Here is a 12,444-nt window from a genome sequence, read left to right as displayed (position 1 = left end):
TAAAGACTTCCCAAGTCTCTTTCACGTTGAGCAAAACATAGAAGAAATGCCTACTTTTGACTTCACCTCAGCATTTTGAATAGATTTTACACAATACTCTGAAGGTTTCCACACTTCACGCATAACTACTCCCTTGACTTAAACAGCACTTCCCATGGGGAAAGAGGTTAAAGCTACTCCACCCAAGATACAATGCTGGCCACATCCTTTTTTGACTACTTATCTAGGGAATGTGATTTTAATCAAGAATAAGGCCACTTGCTTCCCTGAGGGACTTACTAAAAAAAACAAAACCATAATATACTTGTCATGTATATTAAAAGCCAGTGGCTTATTATTAAACATCTTGTGTTTCATAAAATCCATTTTCCCCCCTCTTTTCAAAGCTGGCTTGGTTAACCTGAAATAGAGGCTGTGGGGTTTTTTTTGGGAATGGATATGTGTGTGGTGAAAAATATACAGGTAGTCCTTGACTTACGACCATAATTGAGTACTACGTTTCTGTTGCTAAGCAAGACCTCTCTGTTTGGTGGGTTTTGCCCCACTTTACAACCTTCCTTGCCAAGTCGTTAAGTGGATCACTGCAGTTGTTAAGTTAGTCACAGGGTTGTTAAGTAAGGTCGCAAAAGGGGGAATCACATGACCCCCCCCAGGGGCGCTGCGAACTGTCGTAAATTCTAGTCAGTTGCCAAGCGTCTGAATTTGGTTCAGGTGACCATGGGAGGTGTGATGCAATGGTCGTTAAGTGTGAAAAACGGTCATAAGTCGCTTTTTTCAGTGCCACTGCAACTTTGAATGGCCACTACAAGAACTGTTGTAACTTGAGGACTAGATCTACTGCACCCCAAGTAGGATAAAATATCTCATAAGATAAAAGAGATTTTTAAGCACTCCAAGTGGCTTGGTCTTCATTTCTCTTTAACAGACTTGATTCCACTTTAATTATAGTGCCCTGAACCATATGCAGGTAGTCCTCCACTAACAACGGTTTGTTTGAAGTTACAACTGGTTCTCACATTTACAACGGTCACAGCATCTTTCACTGTTACATGACCAGAATTTGGGGGCTTGGAAACTGGCATTTATTTACAAGGGTTGCAAGCATCCTGGAGTCATGTGATGGCTATTTGCTGTAAGACATCCCCCCTCAGAGTCACTTTGAAATGAGACGGCAGGAAATAAATTTGATAGATAGAAAGACAGACAGACAGATACAGTCAGACAGACGGACAGACAGAAATAGACAGATATAATATATAGAGAGAGAAATATAGACATACAGAGATGGATACACAGACAGACACAGACAGACAGACATAGATATAGATAGATATAATAATGTATAGATAGATAGATAGATAGATAGATAGATAGATAGATAGATAGATAGATAGATAGAGACAGAGATATAGATAGATTCAACAGATTAAAGATTGAGAGATATAGATGATAGATAGATATAAATAGATATAAATGATAGAGATAAGTAGATATATAACAAAGATAGATAAAGATTTAATAGCTGATAAATGATTGAGAGATATAGATGATAGATATAGATAAATATAGATATAGACATAATATAGATTAGACAGAGAGATAGATAGACAGACATAGATACGAAGAGAGATAGATAGAGATAAGCAGAGATAGATAGATGGCAGAAATAGATAGATAAATAGATATAGAGATAGACAGAGATATAGGTAGAGATTCAGATTATAGATGATTGTGAGATATAGATGATAGATATATAGATAGATATAGATATATAGAGATGATAGAGATAAGTAGATATATAACAGATAGATAAAGATTTAACAGCAGACAAATGATTGAGAGAAATAGATGGTAGATAGATGATATAGATATAAATATAGATAGCTAGATATAGATATAGACAAATAAATATATAGATTAGATAAAGAGATAGACAGACACACAGAGATAGATACAGAGATAAATAGATAGAGATAAGCAGAGATAGACAGATGGCAGAAATAGATAGATAGAGATGCAACTTTCCCAGCCCAGTTCCAAAAGTCAAAGGGGAAACTGGATTTGCTTAATGACTGCACAATTCACTTAACCTCTGCAGTGATTTGCTTAACCACCGTGGCCAAAACGGCTGTAAAATTGGGCATCACTCAATTAACAACCTCTTTACTTAGCAAAGGGAAATCATGGTTCCAATGGTTAAGTCAAGGACCAACCGCATCAAGTCATCCTTCAACAAATCATCCAAATCATCCTTCAACAGGGAAGTGAAAATGGGTACACTTCTAAAAAAGAAGAAAGAAAGAAAGAAAGAAAGAAAGAAAGAAAAAGAAAGAAAGAAAGAAAGAAAGAAAGAAAGAAAGAAAGAAAGAAAGAAAGAAAGAAAGAAAGAAAGAAAGAAAGAAAGAAAGAAAGAAAGAAAGAAAGAACCACAACCCTGGTAGGTGGGTGAAACCTCTTACCCTTGCAGGACCACCAGCAGCCTCACTTTCTTCCGGTGATAAGCGGAAGGCCGGCTGCTTCGGCTGTGCTGAGATTCAAGGACCCCCGAGAGATACTTCTGGAAGTGGGCGGCACTGAAGCATTCGGGGCTGTCCATGGTCTGGCGATAAACGAGCCACCTGGAGGGAAGGAAGATGGTTTTATTTGCTACGCTCTCCCCAGCCTGTTCCGTCCCTCAAACCAACCTGCTTAAACGGGAGCACGACAAAGACGAATTTGGCTTCGATAGGCAAGAGTGGCTTGCAGCTCAGACTTGAAGGGTCTTTGGTACTTGGAAGTTTTCCTGCAGACGTTTCATGACCCAACTAGGGAACATCAACAGTGCTAGAAGGGAGTGGGGTTTGCTCTCTCTTAAAGTACAAGTGCTTTGCCTTGCTAATGCTGGCAGGGCTGTGTTGTTGTTGTTGTTTTTTGATAGATCCTTGATTTAGGGAATTACTGAATTAGGGAATTACCTAATTATGGAACTTTAGCTGTGGTGCTCTCTGAGCTTGGTGGTTTTCTGGCAGACGTTTCAAGACCCACCTAGGTAACATCATCAGTGCTAGAAGGGAGTGGGGTTTGGGAGGAGGAGGAGGAGGAGGAGGAGGGTACTGTGGGGTCTCTGGTGCTCTCTAAGCTTGGTAGTTTTCCTGCAGACACTTCATGACCCAACTAGGTAACATCATCAGTGCTACAAGGGAGGGGATTTGAAGAGAAGACGAGGAGGGAGAAGGAGGAGGGGAGGAGGAGGAGGAGGAGGAGGAGGAGGAGGAGGAGGAGGAGGAGGAGGAGGAGGAGGAGGAGGAGGAGGAGGAGGAGGAGGAGGAGGAGGAGGAGGAGGAGGAGGAGGAGGAGGAGGAGGAAAAGCTGTGGGGTCCTTGGTGCTCTCTGAGCTTGGGGATTTTCTTACAGACATTTCAGGACCCAACTAGGGAACATCATCAGTGCTAGAAGGGAGAAGGATTTGAAGAGAGGAGGAGGAGGAGGAGGAGGAGGAGGAGGAGGAGGAGGAGGAGGAGGAGGAGGAGGAGGAGGAGGAAACGCAATGGTGTTCTCTGAACTTTTCTTGCAGATGTTTCATTACCAAACTAGGTAATATCATTAGTGCTGGAAGGGAGTGAGACTTGCAAAGGGAAGGAAGTTGGGAGGAGGAAGAGGAGAAGGATGACTGTGGGGCCCTTTATGTTCAGTGGACTCAGTGGGTTGGACTAGAAGACCTCCAAGGTCCCTTCCAACTCTGATATTCTATTTCTATTTCTTTGCAGACATTTCGTTAACCAACTAGATAACCTCATGAGCACTGATGATGTTACCTAGTTTGGTAGTGAAATGTCTGCAAGAAAACCACCAAGCTTAGAGAGCACCAAAGTTTCCACCCAAAAATGGTTTATCTGAAATACTTCGGCCAACTGAACAGCCTCTCTGTAGACGGGACCTTCTACACTTGATGCCCCTAAAATGGTCAGAATTCCCACTTTCAAACTGGCTGAGAGCGGAGAGACGCAATCCAAACATTACTATAAAGTGCTTAGCTGGAGAAGTAAACATGGCTCCATTTTGCAAAATGTTTGGGGGCACATGTCCTTTCTGGGAGATCTGTCAGATTACAAGGTGTGTCAGACCAGGAATCGCCAACCTTTTGGAACTCAGGGACCACCAAACTCGTCATTTTACATCCTGCAGACTAGAGAGCCTGGGAAAATCCCTCACCCCATTTTCCTACCGATTGATTGTTCTTTATTTGGGATGGCAGGAGACCGTCTCCAGCTCTGTTCTCAGGGGAGAGAGAGAGAGAGAGAGACTTTTGGCTTCCTGCAAGGAAAACAGCAGAAGCAGCAGAAGTCTTTCTTTCTCTCCCCCAAACTCCGCCAGAAATGAGTCTTTGGAGCAGGAGGCCCTGCAGGATCTCAAAGACTCATTTCTGGCGGAGTTTGGGGGAGAGAAAGAAAGACTTCTGCTGCTTTCCTTGCGTGCAGCCAAAAGCAGAAGAAGAAAGAAGCAGCCTGGTGGCCAGGCCAGGCATGTGGGGCGAGTGGGGCAAGTTCCCCCCTCTGCCCTTTACCCCCTCCCCCCCCTCCCCTCACTACCTCATGTTGTTTGTGTTAGGAATACAAGTCACCTAACAGGTATTTGGGTTAGAAATATATAAACCAGGATAAACTTTTTAAAACTGTATCTTTAAGAAAATGCAAAAGTGTAATTGGGTGTGGTTTCTCAAACGGCCATAAGATGGAGCCAGAAACCTGGGTTGTTTTAGTTTTAGTCTGAGTCTCAGAAGAGAGTGTATCTCTGTTTCCTTCTGTTGGAAAGTATTGCCGTTCCTCCATTACTTCTAATTGACTGATGTTACTGGATTTAATGTAAGTCTGTTACTGAACTGTTTTTTGACACTGGACTTTGATATTTGGATTATCCCTGGATTGAAAACTGACTGATTTAACTTGTGAATGACTTTGGATTGCTTATTTTGGACTTTGCTTGAACCTTTCTGGAAGTAAAAACCTACAGTTACTGTACAGTGTATCTGTGTGCTCTGTGTGTATTATTCCAACACTTCTCTCTATACGTCTCCCTGTATGCGCTCATTCTCCTAACGGGGAATTACCTCAACAGTTTTGCAATGCAAGCGACACAAGCCTTGTGTTCCCACAGGCCATGTGGGCGGCGCAGCCTTGTGTTCCTGCACAGCCTGGCTTAATTGTTTTGTCGGGGGACATTTCTCTGCAGACCACCAAAATGTTCTTGCGGACCACCAGTGGTCCCAGCCCACTGGTTGGCGACCCCTGTGTTAGACTGCCCATGATTTCGGCTGAACATACTTTTAATCCACCATCAAGAAAGGACAAAAAATAAAAATAAAAATCAGGTTCTACCAACCTTCCGTATTCTTTGTTAAACGTGACCAAGAATGAGCACAGCTCGCTTGACTGGCATCCAGGAAGGCCCGTCAGGATGGTAATCGTCACCTCAAAAGAGAAAGGAAGGTTAAGGTTATGAAACTGTCTTACTTTTTTTGGGGGGGAAAAATAGTTGTGGACTATCGTGATTTAAGCTCAGGACTTGGGGATTCTAAATCTGAAGAAGCTGCTCCAGCTGAACCTGTGGAATATCAGTCTCAGGAGACATCGAGTCAACAAGCCACAAGGCAGATCGAAAACAATGCCACCGGGACTGCTGGAACAGTCAGACGAAGATGAGGTCCTAGTCCTACACACACAGGTAGAGAGGACCGCAGAGTGGAGATGCCAAGCAAGGGAATAAATCTCTTGATCTGCAGCCTGATCTAAGAGGCAGCTCTGACTCATATTCCTTTTGCTGGAAACAACATCTGAACTTCAGCGCCTGCGTGATGTTCCTGTGAATCCCGTTCCGACAAAGAAACCTTGAACTTCTGACCTCTGGACAGGCTGATAAACCTGATCCTGCTTTCGGAACTTTGGACTGATTTTGGACTATTCTTCCGTGTGCTCCTTTTTAAAAGCCAATCATTCAGACCAGCATCTGAGACTCTTTTCTAGTTTGCATTCTTTTGTTATCTCTTGACCTTGAATAAACCGAATTAACCCTGTGACTCTGTATGACTCAGTAGTTGAAACCAGAAGGACATAGAAATATTGTAAATCGCGTAAAGCGAAACAGCCACTTGGGGAGATGAAAAGCAAATGCACAATCTACAGTGATGACCTTACCTTATCATTCTCTTTCTCATTATTAGGAATGTCCTCAGTCTGCTGCAGAAGAACTGGCAGATGCCACCTCATCACTGGTTCTTGGCTGACGCTACCAATGGTAAAGTGCTGTAGAAAACTTTGAAGGGATAAGCAGAGTCAGAATTACTCCACTTCACTGTCCTCACATTCAGTCTATTTTTTTTCTTTCTTGGAAATGCGCTGGAGGGAATCCTCTGAAGACCTGCTTTATGTCCATGCAGACCAGCCACGATGGAACTGAACTATCTGAGAAGTTTTCATACTCTAATGACTTTGCCCAACCAATGTTTCTCAACTTTGATGACTTGGGTGGACTTCAACTCCTAGAATTGTCCAGTTAGCTGAATTCTGGGAGTTGGGAATGCACCCATTTTCAAGTTGTCAAGGTTGTGAAACACCGGGTCCGACCCAAACATGAAGCATCTAGTGAACCCTGATTGATCAAAAGAAGCTCATCTGGCGTATCTCGTTAATATTGGAATGAGAGGCAATCTGGGAAAGCATGTGGAACGCAGATCATGGCAAAACAACTCCAAGTTCTTTGCAAAAAAATCTACCTGGGCTTTTGGAGTTAACTCAAGTAAAGAAAACTTCACGGTACAATTCCAGAAAATTCCCACTCATTCAATGAAAGAGATCTTCATACAGCACAGAGAGGCATCTTGTTCATAAGTACAGCTTCCAAATATTCCCAAAAGTAGGACCAATGACCCAGATGTCCCAAAAGTGCTTTCTTTCCTGGACTTTTTTTAGTTTTTTTTTTTCTTCTGAAAACATTTTACTTCTGATCCAAGACGCTTCTTTAGTTCTTCGGGTGAGAAGTGAAATGCTTTCAAAGGAAAAGTCAAGAAAATCCAGTTGCCTTTTAGTAAACAACTGGATGATTGAGAATCTCCATAGATCAGTGGTTTTCAACCTTGGCAACTTTAGGAGGTGTGGACTTCAACTCCCAGAATTCCCTAGCCAGTACAGCTGGCTGAGGAATTCTGGGAGTTGAAGTCCACATCTCTTTAAAAGTATCCAAGGTTGAGAAACATCGCCGTAGACAATGGCAAGGATGCTGGGAATTGCAGCTGAGCAATGGTGGGAGGGCCGCAGATGACCTACCCAATCATACAATTAAAAGTGACCCAGCTGGACTTCCATGGGATGATCCGAGTTTGGCTCAGAACCAAGGAATGGTGGGAAGCTCTCACCTGGCCAGATCTGGAAGGCTGGTAAGCAGTCTTACTTGGTTCCATCGTTCTCCAGCAGGATGGGATGAGACTTCAAAGAGCTTTTGCATGTTGGAATGTCTAAGAAGGAGGACACTAATGAATTGTTTAGCCCTTACAACTCATGTCAACATCAAAGTGTAAAGACACAACTAGGTCCCAATGCCTTAAGCCAGGGATGTCCAACCAGGGCCACTTTTAAGATTTGTGGACTTCAACTCCCGGAATACCCCAATCAGCACAGCTGGCTGGGGGACTTTGGGAGTTGAAGTCCACAGCTTAAAGTTGACTGGCTAAGGGGAATTCTGGGAGTTGAAGTCCACAGGTCTTAAAGTTGGCTGGCCCCATGGAATTGGAATAAAAGAGAGGAAATGTACAACAAAGAGCTGAAATATTTGATTGTAAATGTTTTAACAGTGGCTAGAATTGTATTTGCAAGAACTGTGAAAATGTCTTAAAGAAAATTATGGACTTTGAAATGAGTAAATTGACATTTGAAATCAGAGAACAAGAAGATAAACAATTTTATATGATATGGGATTTGTTTTATCAATGGCTGGATAAAAAGACATAGTAGCATAATAGAATAGATAATTTTGTTATAGAAGTTTAATAGATTGATATAAAATACAATGTAGACGTATATAACCATTGGATGAAAGCACAATATAAATTTTAAAATAAAATCTGGGATATCTCATATAAAATGATGGAATAAATAGTTTGGTCATGGATGATTAACAATTGATAACTATATAAGCATATGTTAGTTTGACAATGTGAGATTGATATAAACTGTGAGCAACGACTATGAAAGGATTGCCCCAAAAGATTCGTAACCAACTGACACACTGTATGTATATAAAACGGAAGGTGGTTTTATGTTTTTATGTATTGTTTGTATATGTTTGTCTTAAAAAATAAAAACTTTATTAATTAAAAAAAAAAGAATTGGAATAAAAAAGCCATTGGCTTACAATCGCTCCTGTTCTGCAGACAGACAATTGTCCTGGATCATTTTTAACGTTACTCCTGAATTTCCCGGCTGTTGCCAGGTGGAAAAAACCTGTAATGACAAAGAAGATCCAACTTACACAATTTCACCGGGCGCATCACTGTTTAAATGAAGCCTGCAGATGGGACTTGTTCGGGAGGCTGATTAGATTAGAATTCTTTTATTGGCCAAGTGTGATTGGACACACAAGGAATTTGTCTTTGGTGCAAATGCTCCACTACAAGAGATCCACATCAACACTTTTGGATTTTTTTTAAAAAAACTGCCTAATAATTAGGGGCCAGCAGATTCCTCCACATCTTCTCTCTCCACCCTGCCAGGAGAGCAAGCAAGTACCCCCAGGTGGTTTACTCTCCACTAAAGCAAAGGAGACACGTGTTGTGGTTCGCCGGCAGCAGGTGTGGGACGGCTGAGGTCTCGGAGAGCGAGTATTCGGGTGAGGGTCCTGCCTGGGACGCAGGGATGGGGCCAGGACCATCAGGGAGGAGAATGCTGCCTTCGGAGATTGTGGAGGCTGGCAGCAGTGAGGAAGAGGCCCCCGAGGAGCCTGTGCCCAGGGCACGTGCGCGCAGGGTTGCACGCAGGCCTGCTCGCAGGAAAGAGCAGCTGCAGCAGCACGGGCGACTCAGGAGTAAGGCTGCAAGGTGATGGCCCCTCCCTTAAGGGATAAAAGCCAGCCCTCAGAGGTGGGATTCTTTGCAGGAAGCAAAGAAGTTCTTGAACTTCAAGCCTGGTGGATGTTTGGACTATCCTGGTTTGTGTTGGAGACTTTTGGTTTTGATTATTTCCTTGCAATTTAATCTTAGTGTTCTTGGCAGCTTTGCACAGCCTTGGCAAGGCTCTTTCTTCTCTGGGACAATTAGCTTTTAATAGTGTTTCACTATGAATGAACGGAATTCACAGAGAAGCATTAAAATGGTTTTGCTTTTATCTCTGTTTGGTATTTGTTTGCTTTGAACAAGGCTTGGCACAAAGGCAACCCAGCCAGATAATCAGTAGGAGTCCCCTTTAATACCTCCAACTTTGCCCCCAATGCCCTGGTTACATTCTGGGCTGGAGAAAAAACTCTCCCAGGAACAGCCTCTAAGTGGAGGAAATTCAGTCCGAAAACAAAGTACATACAAACTGTAACTAAAAATCCACACAAAGCATTCTGCAGTAATTAACTTGACAGGGCAGGAGAAGGAATTGCAGACTTGAAAGGCCAGCAAAACACACACAGTTGGGAAGACGCCAGGAACCCAGAAAAGCCTTGACAATACAGATAACTCGTGATTTGCTCTCAACAGTTTGCTGTGTGCAACTTCCCTTTTTAAACCCTGTATTCCCAGCTGCAGCTAGTGAAGGGAATCAGGGCCCTTCCCTCCCCCATAAGCCACGCAACCCACGCAACCCACGTTGCTCCCTTCTCTGTTCCTCCCTGCATGCCCTAGGATGAAGAGGGGATGGGCCTGGGTCTTCCTCCAAATTCCCTCTCCCTTGTTCTACCTCTCCCCCTCCTCTGCCCAGCCGGACTTTGCCCTTCCCCAGTTTCCTCCACAGCCAATGGAGCCAGACTCCCACTCCCTGTTAGCTGCTCGGCCTCCCCCTCCGAATCAGATTCCAACAGGGTCATGACACCACAGCACGACTGATGTTACCTGGGAATAGAAAGCTTTATAAAGGGCGGACTTTGGGAAAACTGCAATCATCAGGACGTTGTTTGGGGTGTGCAGCTGGACCGGCAAATGAGGAAGCAGAGAAGGCTTGTATTCTATAAAGAGCGAGGCAACCACACTGGTGGAATCCTAAAACACAAGGAAGAAAAGAAAAGGGAAAAAATGGATAGAGGTTCTGATATAAATTAAGCAAGGAAGGAGTTTATAATCCTCCTTTTTGGTCCTTTGGGCCTCCAAGATGCATCAAGTCAATGCTCCATTATGCAGAAGACAGGAAAACAGTATTTTCATTGCTGGTTTTAAAGCGCAGGAATTAGTACCTCTGTTAGGAATATAAGTCACCTAACAGGTATTTGGGTTAGAAATATATCAACCAGGATAAATATTTTAGTACTATGTCTTTAAGAGATTGCAAAAACTGCAATTGGGTGTGGTTTTTGAAACGGCCATAAGATGGGGCCAGAAACCTGGATTGTCTTAGTCTTAGTCTCAGAAGAGAGTGTGTCTCAGTGAGTCTCTGTTTCCTTCTGTTGGAAAATATTGCCGTTCCTCCATTTATCCTAATTGACTGATGTTACTGGATTTAATGTAAGTCTGATACTGAACTGTTTTTGACACTGGAAGTTGATATTTGGATTATCCCTGGATTGAAAAACTGACTGATTTATCTGTGAATGACTTTTGGACTGCTTATCTTGAACTTTGCTTAAACCTGTCTGGAAGTAAAAACCTACATTTACTGTACAGTGTATCTGTGTGCTGTGTGTGTATTATTCAAACACTGCTCTCAAATACATCTCTCCCTGTATGCGCTCATTCTCCTAACGGGGAATTACCTCAACAACCTCCCTTGACCTTGACTGTATCCCTCTGTTAATACAATTTAGGATTTAGGATTGCATTGACTTATTTTGGCTGCTGCTGCTGCATACTCTTAGCTCATAGCAGAATATAAACTGACAGCAAACTGCACTCCTTTACTATCACTGATGTTACCTCGAAGGGTAATGAAATGTCTGCAGGAAAGCAAGCAAGCTCAAAGAGCACCAAGGGCCCCTCAAACATTCATAACCCTCTGTCAGTCTGATATGTGGAAAGATTGGGGAACGATGATGTCAGAATTTCTGGGGAGAAATGTCTCTTGTATTGGACAATTACTTTCCATCAGATAACAGATAATCAGAGTTGGAAGGGACCTTGTAGCTCATCTAGTCCAACCCCCCACCCAAGCGGGAGACCCTACACCTTTTCTGACCAACGGCAGTCCAATCTCTTCTTGAAAGATGTTAAGTCAAGATTGAAAATTGCCAAGAAAGGAAGAGAAACAACAACGTGCCTTCAACAGAGGATCTTCCAGGTGAACCTAGACTATAAAGCCTAGCATTCCCAGCCAACATGGGAGTTGTAGCACCAGCACAGTTGGAAAAATAACAGCAGGGTAAAGTCAAACTAAAATTCTGGCTTGCTCAACTAACCATGGTTGTGTTTTCTGAACCAGTGTGGAATATCTCTGGAGCAAAGCAACTCAGTTACTCTATTTTATTTTTTTAAAAAAATTTAAACACCAGGCAACTGTCTGGACTTCAGCACCCAGAATTCCCCAGCCAGCATTATGGCTAAGGCACTAGGCTAGAAACCAGGCGATGGTGAGTTCTAGTCCTGCCTTTGGTTTGAATGCTGGAGGACTTTGAGCCAATCACTAGGAGTTGGTGAGTTCTAGTTCTGCCTTAGTATATAAGGTGACCTTGGGCCAGCTCACCTCTCTCTCTCCCTCGGCCCAACTCGCCTCACCGGGTTGTTGTGGTGGGGAAACTAGGAAGAGGAAGGGGTGTCGGATAGGTTTGCCAGCTTGCGTTATTTGCAAAAATAATAAAAGTGGGACATAAACACAAGGAGACATGAAGAAACACTGCATTGCTGAGCTGTCTGGGGAATTCTGGGAGTTGAAGTCCACATGTCTTAAGAGTTGCCAAGTTTGAAAAACCACAGCTATACATCTATCTAAATTGAAGAGAATCTTTGTAGCTCTGTGTTAAACTAATGGGGTCCTTGGTGCTCTCTGAGCTTGGTGGTTTTCTTGCAGACCTTTCATGACCCAACTAGATAACATAATCAGTGCTAGAAGAGTGTGGGGTATGGAATGGGGAGGAGTGGGAGGAGGACTGTGGGATCCTTGGTGCTCTCTGAACATGGTTGTGTTCTTGCACAGACACATCTCTTTCACTTACTCACTCACTCACAAACACACATCTCTCTTTCTCTCTCTTACACATACACAGATAACAGATAATCAGAGTTGGAAGGGACCTTATAGGTCATCTAGTCCAACCCTCCACCCAAGCTGGAGACCCTACACCATTTCTGAC

At 43.1% G+C, this 12,444-nt stretch overlaps 1 protein-coding gene across 1 annotated transcript in view; it reads right to left on the bottom strand.

The window, feature by feature from the left end:
- DNAAF9 (dynein axonemal assembly factor 9) overlaps positions 1 to 12,444 on the bottom strand; it is a 119,128-nt gene that overhangs the window by 36,658 nt on the left and 70,026 nt on the right. Inside the window, exons 21-26 of the mRNA XM_087962569.1 lie at positions 10,061 to 10,207; positions 8,383 to 8,471; positions 7,388 to 7,486; positions 6,171 to 6,288; positions 5,359 to 5,447; positions 2,460 to 2,618 (exon numbers count right to left, since the gene is read on the bottom strand). Coding sequence (XP_087818695.1) covers positions 2,460 to 2,618; positions 5,359 to 5,447; positions 6,171 to 6,288; positions 7,388 to 7,486; positions 8,383 to 8,471; positions 10,061 to 10,207 — 701 coding nt within the window. The remainder of the gene's footprint in view (positions 1 to 2,459; positions 2,619 to 5,358; positions 5,448 to 6,170; positions 6,289 to 7,387; positions 7,487 to 8,382; positions 8,472 to 10,060; positions 10,208 to 12,444) is intronic.

The sequence above is a fragment of the Notechis scutatus genome, chromosome 4 (assembly GCF_049901735.1).
Source record: "Notechis scutatus isolate UNSWTSFEM ecotype Mainland chromosome 4, rNotScu1.2, whole genome shotgun sequence".
NCBI lineage: Eukaryota > Metazoa > Chordata > Lepidosauria > Squamata > Elapidae > Notechis > Notechis scutatus.
The sequence above is the reverse complement of the archived record's forward strand: the minus strand, read 5'-3'. Positions and strand labels throughout refer to the sequence as shown.